Source organism: Gekko japonicus, unplaced genomic scaffold (assembly GCF_001447785.1).
Source record: "Gekko japonicus isolate JY-2015 unplaced genomic scaffold, Gekko_japonicus_V1.1 scaffold159, whole genome shotgun sequence".
Lineage (NCBI taxonomy): Eukaryota > Metazoa > Chordata > Lepidosauria > Squamata > Gekkonidae > Gekko > Gekko japonicus.
Genome location: NW_015169177.1, coordinates 600,339 through 612,940, shown reverse-complemented (window position 1 = coordinate 612,940; position 12,602 = coordinate 600,339). Strand labels below are relative to the sequence as shown.

Below are 12,602 nucleotides of genomic sequence, written 5' to 3'. Positions count from 1 at the left end.
GAAGTTTGCGACCTGAAAAACTGTGATGGACTTCTATGAATTTTGTTACAATCTGTGGTGGCTCATGGTGGGTCATTCATTAGAAACAGCTGAGTGGCCGGGAGCTCCCTGCCACTCCCCTTTTAAAGGACTGTGCAAGGGAGCCCAATAGAGCTGAGCCCACAAGTTAGAGGCCTCACTGCCGGCCCAGCTTCGGGCTCTCTTGTGTAGCACTGTTTAAAGGGGCTGTGCAAGAGAGCCAAATAGAGCTGAGTCTGTGGGGTGACGCCTCCCTGCTGGCCAGCTTTAAGCCGGAGAAAACTGTAGCCAGCAAAAAGGGAGGGGCAAAGTGCCCCCCAGGGCATTTCACCCCCTCATTTATGCTAACCACAGCTTTCTGTATCCAGCAGAAAGGAAGGTGTGAAGTGCCTCCCTGGGAGCATTTTACCCCTCCTTTCTGTTGGCTGCAGCTCTCCCTAGTCAGCAGAAAAGAAAGGGTGAAGCACCTCCCAGGAAAGCCGTGGCTAGTAGATAAGAGGGGTTGAAATGCCCCCTGGGAGAAACTTCACCCCTTCCTTTCTGCTGGCCATGGAAAGCTGTGGCCAGCATAAAGGAGTGGGTGAAATGCCCTCTGGGAGGCAACCCCCATATTTAACCCTCTGATTTTGCCCCCCCCCCCCACTTCGAAGTGGCAGGAAGCAAAACTGGAGGGTTAAATGGCTGCAAGCTATTTAAATCCTCCCAATCTGCCCCCGCCGCTTCAAGGGGGGAGCAAGGTTTAAATGGCTCTGCGCCATTTAAACTCCTGCTTTCTGTTTTCTGCCACTTTTGCAGGGAGCAGAAAGCAGTGGGTTAAACTTTAAATTACTCACAAACAATTGAACCAGTTCAGTTCATGAACTGGCATATCTGTTCATTTTGGTTTGTGCTTTGGTTCATGGTTCAACCATGAACTGAACCACAAAAATGTGGTTCATGCCCATCCCTATTTAATACAACTTTGTAAATGTTAAAAAAGCACAAATTGGATTGTTTATTTTGCAGAATCCTATAATAAGAAGTATCTCACCCAGCTACGGCCCAAGATTTGGTGGGACGTTGCTGACATTAGCTGGGGAATACCTAAGCAGTGGGAATTCTCAAGAGGTTTTTGTCGGTGAAAAACAGTGTAACATAACAAGGTATAGTTCATCAGATAATGTTTTTTACATTTATTAAGGTACATGATGTGTGGACATTTATTTTGTCTCATGTCGCTTTTATCTTGCCAGTTAACTGTTTTATGCATTTGCAACTTGCTATTGCTTTCTTAGCTGCCTTATATTAATAGCTAAACTTTAAATAAACGAACAAATAAGATATTTACTTAATTGACTTCAGATTCTATTTGTTTTCCATGGTTCAGCCTACTGATAAATTATTGTAATTGGCCCAGATAAGGATACTATTTGTAAAGCATTGGGTATCCCCATAATTAACTTTTGCTTCCTAACAGTTAAAAAAGTTGCTTGATCTTTGTATTAATAAATTATATCTAACCATGTTTAAATAAATGTATACATTTCACCTTGTCATCTGCAGTGCAAACTGTTATGACAATATAGAAGGCAAATTATCTAGTTATTTAGAACATTTTCTGCTGTCTCCGCAGAGGCCTGCTTGAGACAATTGCAACACCACAAACATTAAACAAGAAAGGTTAAAAAGAACATTATGAAAAAGCTAAAAAAGCACAAGCCTTAAAATGACTGTCAGGCCATAAAAATCTTGGTGAAGAAAAATAATTTGGCCTGTCACCTAAAGGAGAATTAAGTAGGCGTCTGGTGAGCCTCAGGGGGAGGGGCATGCTGGAGGCAACTTGCAGCCCATGAAAACAGCTCATCTTTATAGGAGGGGGGGGCGGATCACAGAAAGCAGGGTTAACAAAGAGGGTCTTAATTGGTGGGCTGGACAGTACAGGAGCAGGCAGTCTTTCAGGTATCCTGGCTCCAAGTCATGGAGAGCCTTAAAGTTAAGAGTCAGGCCTTTGTTTTGTGCCCAGAAGCAAACCAATTTTATCATCTAGATGAGAGAATATGATCAATTCAGGGTTCTTGGGGACCCTAACGTAGGTGGAAACGCAGCATAAAAATATTTTAAAGAAATAACTCATTCGATTTTGGCCACACATTTTTTCAGTTTTGTAGTTGGACAGGCCCAAGACAAGCCATCATCTTGTTAAGTTAGAAATTATTGACTGAATTTTTCTGAGCCTTGAATGAAGATGGCTTATGTTGTTTTAGGCTCCAGAGGAATAATGATGGAAGTTTTGACTGCAAATGTGTCTGCCAAAAAGTGAAGTTACTTTCCTCTTCAGGCAGACTGTTTTCCTAACTAATGAGCTCATTATTAGAACTTCTTGTAACTCCTCTTCCTCAAAACAGCTCTGTGAGGTAGGTTAGGCTGTGAGGTTAGACTGGCCCGGGGCCATCCAGCCAGCTTCCATGGCAGAATGGGGATTTAGACTTGGGTTGCCTCAGATAGGGTTGCCAGGTCCCATTGCTGCACTGGCAGGGGATTTGGGGGGCATTCCAGTATGTCACCGACACTATGATGTCACCTGGAAGTGATGTCATTGTGTCGGCGACGCTCTGATGTAAGGGCAATACTTTATGGTTTTAGGCCAAATTCACCATAGAGTTTTGCCCTCAAACCAGAGCATTGCGTGTGACGCCCCCAGTGTAATAACATCACTTCCAGGTGATGTAATTGCGTCAGCGATGTCGTGCCCAGATGTGGCTATTTGGGGGGCGGAGTTTCCCTCAGGGCCAAATGGCTGGCAGTGGGCAGAAGCCCCGAAAAGTGGGGGAACCCCCAATGGACCAGGGGACTGGCAGCCCTATTCCCAGATCATAATCTGATGCTCTAAACACTGCACTACCCTGCTTCTCTGAGATAATTTATAAATATAACTTGTTATATTTATAAGTATATGTTGTTCTTAAATATAAGTTTTTCTCAGGCATATATGCTCTCTACATGGGGCTGCCCTTATCACAAATCCGGAAGCTACAGCGGGAGCAAAATGGTCCTCCCAATGCGGGAGCACATTCAGCCTGTGCCGAAGGCATTGCACTGGCTACCAATAACATACCGAGTTCGCTTTAAGGTGCTGGTTCTTACCTTTAAAGCCCTTTATGGCCAGGGACCTACATACCTGAGGGACTGCCTTTCTCCACACCTTCCCCAGAGAGCACTGCGATCAGGGTCTCTAGACTCACCCTTCCCAGGCCAAAATGTGCCAGGCTGGCTACAACCAGGGCTAGGGTATTCTCAGTGGTAGCTCCGCTCTGGTGGAATGAGCTCCCAGAGGAGATCAGGGCCCTGTGGGACCTTATGCAGTTCCGCAGGGCCTGCAAGACAGAGCTGTTCCACCAAGCGTTCGATTAGGAGCCGCCCTGGGGGAGAATGACCTGCCCCTGGAAATCTTAAAGCAGCCTGAGCCACTCATATAATGTCAGATCAAGATCGACCATTAGGATGGCATGGAAGTTGAGTGCCATCTTAAACATAATGTTTAACTGATGTCTGTTATTGGAAATCAGATTATTATTGTTAGTACATTTTAATATTGTTATTGTTATGGTGTTAAGATTGCTATTTTATGCATTGTAGTTTTTATGTTATTGTAAGTCGCCCTGAGCCGGCCATGGCTGGGATGGCAGGGAATAATAATAATAATAATAATAATAATAATAATAATAATAATAATAATAATAATAATAATAATAATAATAATGATGATGATGATAATGATGATACTCTGTATATCTAATTCCCAAGGCACTCCCTGCGTGCGGATATGCGTGCAGGGAATGCTCTTAGAACAGCTTCGCCACCGCCACTAGAGAGGGGGAGGGGTGGGGGAGAAGGCTTGGCCGGCCGGCCGGCAGCTGTAAGCCGCTCAGTGTTCACCGCCGCCCAGGAGGGGAGAAAGTTTGGTGGGCCGGCGAGGCCTCGCCTTCCGGTCTGCAGCTCAGCATCTTAACCCCTGAACCATCATGGCCCCTAAAGCATTATCTTACAGCAGAGCAAATCTTTTAAAGCAAGGAAAAACTCACCCCTCCCAGAACATGAACATAATATTGGTGTCTTGTACAATGTAGAATTTGAATTACATCTATACGCTGCTGCAGATATTTGTAACACTGGATTTTCCTATAAAGACATGGTCTCATTTGGGAAATGTGTTGTATGTGTTTTTATGGTGATTGTAGCAAGCGTTATTCTTATTCAGTGGCTTTTTCTTTTGCAGAGCATCTGACAGCACCATAGAGTGTTACACCCCTAAACAAGGAGACCAGTCAGAGTGTCTTGTTAAAGTGAGAATTGATGCAGTCTTTCGTTCTGCGGGTCACTTTATGTACAGAGAGAACCCTGCTGTTTCTAAAATTTATCCAGCCAAATCCTTTCTTAGGTGAGTGACAGTTTCTATTGATATAGGAATAGTAATGAATGAGGGAAGAAAGGCACTGCTGAAATCTGTCAAAAGAAGTTTGCTGTGTGAGTTTTTTATAGCCTGAGAAGGTAATACCTTCCAAAGGTGAAAGGGATTTTTTTGACATGACTGCTTAGATTCCTTTTTACCTACATCCTCCATTGCTGTCCTATGGTGTGATTCCACACACCTATAGTATATGTGAGAAAGGGTATTTGAATAATTGTCCTTGACAGATCATTATTACACTGATATTTTAAGTTCCTCATTTAATATTTTTTTTGTTTGGAACTGAATTAACTTTTGGAGGTGCAGTGTTGGGGTGGGGCCTGTGTTATGATTAAAATTGGTCACTGTGAACCAAGCCAACAGTTTTGTCACTGGTCATCTTAACACAAACCCTATAAAGGGTACTAATGGAATAAAATGTTTGCGTGAAAACGTTTTAAAACATTTTTTAATATAGCATGTGAAGGGAAACCTATTTCTCAAAAATAAGAAAGATTCCAAATGCCATTGTGTGTGAGTGTGTTAATTTCTTTCATAAAGCAGTTAGTGTCCAAAGAGTGCATCTGGGGTTGCCAACAGACCTGGAGAAAAATGTTCTGTCCCTTTAATAGAAGCTAACTGTGTAGAAATGGGAAGGTGAAGCCTAAAGTGGCATTGAGGTAAGTAAATAGCAAGTAATAGAGCATTAAACTTCTATTAAAGTGGCAGCATATCTTTTTTGCTCCAGGTATTTGGCAATCCTAAACACGCTGGTATTTGTTGAAAGTTAAAATTCAAGCAAAATTTCAGTTGGTATTCTGAACTGGTATTTAATTGTTATTTTCATTTTATTTATTTTACTTTTGATCAGTGGTGGAAGCACAATTACAGCTCAGGGGATCAACCTGAATTCTGCCTTCTCCGCCAAGATGGTTGTAACAGTCCCTAAACTACACAGGAACTTTACTGTGGTGAGTCCCTAGCATAAGTACTAACTGGTGGGCTTCCAGACAGAAATCTTCAGTTTCTTCCCGCTTTGAAACTTCCTGGACATTGAGGCAGATTTCACGATTGATTCTGTTGTTGGCCTTGCACCTTCAGGCAAACTACTTGCCTTTTTTGGTCTTAGACTTCAAGGTATACTTTTCTGTTTCAAGCAATTGCTTTATTTAAATATCATGCCATAATTTTCTGTGAAACTATTGTGGGGGTCTTGTTCTCTGCACTGGGCAATCAGTGCAGTGCACAGCCAGTTGTTACTGGAAGTTAGCAGAACTATATAAACTAGGTTAATGCAATGCTCTGTATGTGGAGCTGTCCTTGAAAATTGTTTGAAAACTTCTTTTGGTGCAGAATGAGGCACCCAAGATGTTTGAGTGGAGTGGAGTGGGAAGGACCACCTACTTCTTACCTGAAGTACCACCTACTCCCTAGATCCCTTCCAATCTGGTTTCTGGCCTAGTTATGGGACTGAAACAGATTTGGTTGCCCTCACAGATGAGTCATGCTAGGAGACCGAAAACGACTGTGTTGATTCTCCTGGGCCTCTCAGTGGCTTTCAGTACCATCAATCATGGTATCCTTCTGCATCACTTTATCAGGACTGGGATTGGGAGGCGCCATTCTGTGGTGGTTCTGGTCCTACCTGGAGGGTAGGTTTCAGAAGGTGATGCTAGGGGACTGCTGTTTAGCCCCATGGCCTTTGGGGTTCTGCAAGGTTCCATCTTGTCCCCTACACTCTTTAACATCTACATGAAATGGTTGGGTGGATAGCAAAGGAAAAATCAGATGCCTATAGTCATGAAAAAGAAACAATCTTATAAGGGAGCTAGGACTTTTAGTGGTGACCAAAGAGGCACTAAACGAAAGCACCAGATTCACACGGGGCTGCTTTTGCGGCCTGAGGGCTTGGGACTGAGAGAGAGGAGGAGGGTCCTTTCCCAGTGGCAGCTTGCAGGCAGTGGCAGTTGGGCTCTGGCTCCAAGTGGGAGCCAATCAGAAACTGGTCAGTTGGGGGGGGGGGGCTTCGAATTGGACTCGGAGGCCCAAGGGTCTTCTCCCAGTAGACTTAAGGGTCTGCTGCCGGAGAGCGGGCTTTTCAGTCTGCTCTGGATTCAGATAGAATTGCTGTATTCAAATAGAACATGTAGATGCTCACATGCTAAAATTGAAACAATTGAACATACGATTATGGAATGTCCTATATTGAATGAGCTAAGGGCTAGATTAATTACTCCTTCCCTTAGAAATAAGGAAATGCCCAATGAGGCATCTGACAGTATGAGGGTACAGGTGACGTGATTACTATTGCATATAAATGATTTTGTTCCTCTATCTGTGGCAAAATTTATGGGATCAACAATTAAACAACAGAAGACTAACACTAAGTAAGGCATTATCTTATTTTATCATTTTATTTTCTGCTCAAGGCTATCATTATATGAGCAGTACTAGATAGATGGATAGATACTGGACAGGGAGAATAACAGGATTAATATTCAAAATAGCCTATCCCAAATATGCACAACTCTGCATGGGAGAAAGATGGTGGGTAGGCAGGGCCGGCCCACCCACTAGGCGAATTAGACTTTCGCCTAGGGCGGGCCCTGGATGCAGGCACTAAACTGTGCCTCCCCCCCCTCCAAAAGCCCACGTGCACCCATTGCTGCCCCCATCCGCTGCCTCTTTTTCTTCCCGCCACAACCTCCTGCTGCAGCCTGCTGGACCCGCCCCCCCCGACCACACTCCCTCCCTCCGCTGGGCTGCAATCCCGCCCCCTGTGACATTCAACCCCGGCGCTCAAGCCCCACCCCCACTGTGCTCACAACTCGCGTGGCGACATTGCTGCGCCCATCGCCATCTTTCATCTCCAGGGGGGCAAGGTAGCATTGGAGAAGAGCAGCACCAGCAAAAGGTGCAGTGAGGCAGTCATATTTGGGGGGCGGGGGAGCACAGCCGAGTGAGGGAGGCGTACGATTTTTTTTTAAAAAAAGCAACAATCCCGACAGGAGAAGGAAACCTCCCATCTCCAAAGAGCCTTTAAAAAACCCACTCCCAACTGCCTGGTGGGCAAGCAAATGGGAGGATATAGTTTGGGGGGGAAATGTTTAAATGTGAAGCTAGAATCCTTACAACAGCCCTGGAATGTACATTGTTATAATTATCTCTGTAATGCAGATAGGGGGGAGAAGCTGATGGTTAGAGGCTGGCCAAAGGCTGCCAGGTAGAGCATGGGGTTGGTATGCAGAATGTCCCAGGTTCAATCCCCAGCATCTCCAGTTAAAGGGATCAGGTAGTTGCTGATGTGAAAGACCTCTACTAGAGACCTGCTGCTAGTCTGAGGAGACAATACTGGCCTTGATGGACCAAAAATATCTGATTCAGTACAAGGCAGCTTTATGTGTTCATGTGCCTTTACAGAGAAAGGGAACTGTAGGATTAGAATAAAGGTGGTGTTTATTTAGTGGTATTTAGTACCCCTTGTTTGGCTTTGGGTCACTTCCATAGCAGGACACTGAAGCAGATTCCCTCTTCTCCCCATCCGTTCTGGTGGGGAGGTTGGAGCTTTTGTATTTGAGCTCTGTAGAGCATGCCTACCATGTGTTGCTTTTTCCTGGAGACTTCAATTTCTGTGGTATTTCTGTGTGTGTGTTGTTGTTGTTTTACTGTCATGGGTAAACCAGCAAGAGTACTGGATGAATGGCTGAGAAGACTGGAATAAGTACATTCACTTCTTTGGCTTACAGGCACGGTTTAGTAACTACACGTCTCTCTTTAAAAAGTTATGTATGTGTGCAGGAACTGTCTCTTAATAAAATAATCCCTGGGTAGAAGATTCCTGGTTTTCTGGGAAGTCAAGGGGGCCCGCTGGACTCGAGAGATGTGTAGTCAAGAATCCTCCCTTATTCTCTGAAATCTTAAGGTTATGGCTTGCTATGTTACAAGGCTTGGGTGAATACTCCTTTTTCCTTTGGAGCTGTGTTGGTGGATGCGGTGGCTTGGGATACCTGGGACTGGGAGGTCCATTCTGGACTGTCCTGAGAAGAGTGTTTGTGCACAAAAAAAGCTGATATGTTGATCTTAAAGGTGCCACTGGACTCAAGCCAGGATCAGGGTTAGGGTCAGAATATGATGTGCCTGAAATGGAAACACTAAGGAGACTTAAATTTAAACATCACAGTTAACAGGATTTTTCAAAATGCTTTGTGATTTGTGTTTTTCTGTTTGAGAGAGAAAATCAGAGCTTGTATTACTTTTTCTCACAGTTAAAAAAAGAAATTAGCAATTTCAAATGTTGTGTTTTTCATTCTTCCTAAAATGAATTTATGTTTGAAAATTGGTGGGCGCACCGGGGGTGTGTGTGTGTGCGCCAGAAGGTATCCTCGCCTAGTCTGCAAAAAAAAGCTGTGGCTGGCCCTGTGGGTAGGCAGCTAAAAATGAACTTAGGGTTGAGTGCCTTGTTTAGACATAGAATGAAATCAGCACGTTTCAGCTGTGATTGTAAATTCCTGCACGTGAACAGGTCATTTTAAAGACATGATAGAAGTGTATTTAAAACTATTGTATCTTTCACACGTGTGCACTGACAGAAGAGGGAGGAAGCCTGAACACTTTAAATGTACATTTAATTTTTACCATAAAAGTCTTCCACTTGCATATGTGCATCTTCCTAGGTCAGGCACTGTTCCTTTCTGTGTTCTATTCTATCCCCAAGTGCCTGATATTGATCTCTTCCCCATCTTGCCGTTCAGCACTATAAAGCATTAGCATCTTAGATTCTGTGTCAAAGGCCACTTATCCTCTGGGTTTTCGTGATGGCCCAGATTCTCTAACATGCCAGCCTTTTACCCCTTGCTTTATCTAGGTCAGCTCTTAGGTGATGCCCTAAAGCACATAGAGCTTCTTCCACATTTATCCTGTTGCTGAAAAAGTTAGAGAAAAATCAAGTTAGACCCCTGATGGGTCATGTTTGTATTCATTGCCTCATAGGTCACAATTAGTGTTGAGCAGGGATACATCTGCCTTCTTGTTGTAAATGACATTATTTTGTTGAAAAAGACTGTGTTCTTCAGGGCCATTTACATGCTACACAAGATGTCAGCAATACCCCACTTCTTGGAAACTATTCCCATTTGCATTGTTAACAAGTGATTGACAGCACCTGGAAAATTTCATAATAGATGCCTTTTAAAGCCAAATTAAAAAGCCAGCATCTTAATTTAGCTTGGGCTTGATTGAATTGTGTCTTTACTCCCTTATAGGCTTATCAATCTTGTGTTTCATGAAAAGTCTCATATTTTTTTCAATTACTAAAACCAATGATTGAAGCAAAAATGTCAACTTAAATTATGTAACAATAAGGGCACTACAAATGCAATTTCTCTTGACCTTCCCAATCAGTCACATTGCATCACCTCTAAAGGGTGTTATTAGATTTTTTTATCATTCTCTGAAAGCATCCTTTTCAGAGACTTCCCTGATAAAGTAAAGAGCTATAAACCGTATTCCAATAATGTCCACAAACTAGGTTATGAATGTCACTATTATTAATTTAAAGGACATTGGTACTCTTCAGTAGATAAGATGTGCAATGAATTTACATTAATCACATAAGTATAATGATTGCTTGAGACTTATTTTGATATACAAAAAGAGCATGTGTGTGTGTGTACAGGATTAACCCACCCAGGCCAGGCCAGGGATGAGAGGGAATCCTGTACTTTTCAGTACATTAAACAACAAACCACGAGATGGTCTATACCCTCTCTGGTTTTCAGAACAATTTGCCACCAGAATCTCTTTTCAATAGTCCCTGCTTTTCCTAAGGGAGAGATTCAGCCCTTAGTTGATGCACGCTTTACTCTTACAAAGGTAGCTTAAGTGGTCAGGGTTAGCGACAAATTTAGCCTTGGAGTTCAAGTTACAACATCAGAGACAATTAGAAATAAGAAGGATCTTTATTCAGTACAAAGCATAGCAACAGACTATAAGAGATTACTGAAAACAAGAAAAACCTATGGCTCTTTGCCTTAACTACACATTAAAGATACATAGTTACCAATCCAGGAACATCCAACAGTCCAGAATAGTCCAAGGGATTTTGAAGGGAAATCCCATCTTTGATGTGCTCCAAGTCACAAAGCAGGTCTTTGTTTCCCAAGAGACAGCATTTCAGGTGTCATAAAACAGACAATGACAAGAGGAGGAAGGGAGAGCTAAGAGAACAAGAGACTCGAGAACAAGAAGAGACTCACTCCCATAGGGATCAAACAATTATACCCCAATCTAATCATGATTAGCCATGGCCATTCGGCCAATCACGAGCAGCAGGGGTGTGTGGCCAATTTCAGGTTGCCATAGCTGCACATAAGGTATGTGTATAGATTGGCTAGGAGTTTGGAGACCCCGCCTGCAGTCATGTGACCCCAAACTCCAGCTACTTCATTGTGTACGTGACTTGTCGCATGTGGGCCAGGAAGTGGAGCCATGAGGTCTGGCTTTCGGCATGAAGGTGTGAAAGAATGTGGGTTTATGGCATGGCTATTGAGGCCTTGTGGCCTCACCAGTTGGCTTGCAACAGGAAATAAGACACAGCATGTTATCATAATGTAATCACAGGAAAAGGCATGTGGATATAGAAAGCAAAAAGCAGTTTTTCTATACAGTGTGTATGTGTAATCTCTTACAATATAGATTCCTTTAGAGAGGCATTTAAAGGGAGATATTAGTGAACAATGAAATAATTGCTTGAGGCTGCTGCAGCAAATGTGGCAGCACTTACAAGCATCAGTCATGTTTTTATCCTGACCACCTTCCAAAGGCTAAAGTTTGGCATACATGGTTCTCCTGTCCTCTATTTTATTGTCACAACAAACCTGTGAGGTTAGGCAGAGTGTGTGACTGGCAGAGAGTCACCCAGTGAGCTTCATGGTTGAATAGAGATTTGAGTTGGACAGAGAAGTCCTTTGTACAGGAGTAACTCTGGATTGGATGCATATAATCTTCTAAGTCTACTCTAATGCTCTAACTGCTACATTGCACTAGATCTCTCTAGTTTAGCCTATGTCTTATGTATTTCTATTACACATAGTATGCAAAATATTCATAAATGCTTTGCTGGTCTGGCTTTCTCTGGACTTCTGCCTTGAATGCATGGAGCAAAGAAAATGTCTATTACATAGTTTGTTCAAACTGTAGAATATACTTCGACAGCATTGTAGTTTCCTGTTTAATGTAGGATGCCCTGAGTGGGAATCACTCACAACAGTTCCATTAAAAATGGCCCCAAAAGAGGTGCCAATAGAATCATAGAGTTGGAAAGGACCTCCAGGGTCATCTTGTCCAACCCCCTGCATAATACAGGAAATACACAAATACCTCCCCCTCCACACACCCAGTCACAGCTGTTCCAAACCCAGAGGATGACAAAAAATCCTACAGGATCTCCAGCCAAACTGGCCTGGAGAAAAAATTGCTTCTGGACCTGAAAGTGGCGATCAGCATTTCCCTGGGCATGTAAGAAAGGGCCACGACTTACAAAGCAAAATGGATATGATCTATCGGACATATTCAGAATTTATTTAAAAAAATAAACCTGCCTGGTGAAATATATGTCAGATTCTCTAAGAGATCTGTAAGAAATGCAATATTGAAAGCAACATCTGGGTCTATACTGAAAATTAAAGAAGAGGACATCAGAATATTGAAAGACACTCCATTTGAGATAAGGAAGAAGAGAAAACAATACAAGAACTTAATCACCTATCTACAGGAAAATTCCACTACCTGCCGATGGATACTACCTGAAGGTTTCATGTTCAACTACAAAGGCAAAAAAGAAAAGATTGACTCTTTTACCAAAGCGAAGCAGTTTTTGGAGAGACATCAAGAACCCCAAAAAGATACAAAGAACACAGAGGAAGAAGAAGAAGAAGGAAAACTGGACAGTCAGCATGGCTTGGAAAGCCACGAAACATCTGTAGATGGCAGCTCAGAAGTAGAATCTGAATCAGAATTGGGAGTGGCAGCACCCAAACCACCCCAGCACAATAAAAGCAAGAAGAGAGAAAAGAAAGGCAGAAAATAGCTTAAACTTTAGAAGAAATGTTTATATTACATTACATAATCTTGCATTATCAACAATTTTAAGTTTTTGCAT

General features: G+C 42.9%; 1 protein-coding gene across 1 annotated transcript in view; it reads left to right on the top strand.

Annotated features, from left to right (window-relative positions):
* Window positions 1–12,602, top strand: part of MET (MET proto-oncogene, receptor tyrosine kinase) — a 112,157-nt gene that overhangs the window by 54,796 nt on the left and 44,759 nt on the right. Inside the window, exons 8-10 of the mRNA XM_015416013.1 lie at window positions 1,024–1,160; window positions 4,274–4,435; window positions 5,316–5,415. Coding sequence (XP_015271499.1) covers window positions 1,024–1,160; window positions 4,274–4,435; window positions 5,316–5,415 — 399 coding nt within the window. The remainder of the gene's footprint in view (window positions 1–1,023; window positions 1,161–4,273; window positions 4,436–5,315; window positions 5,416–12,602) is intronic.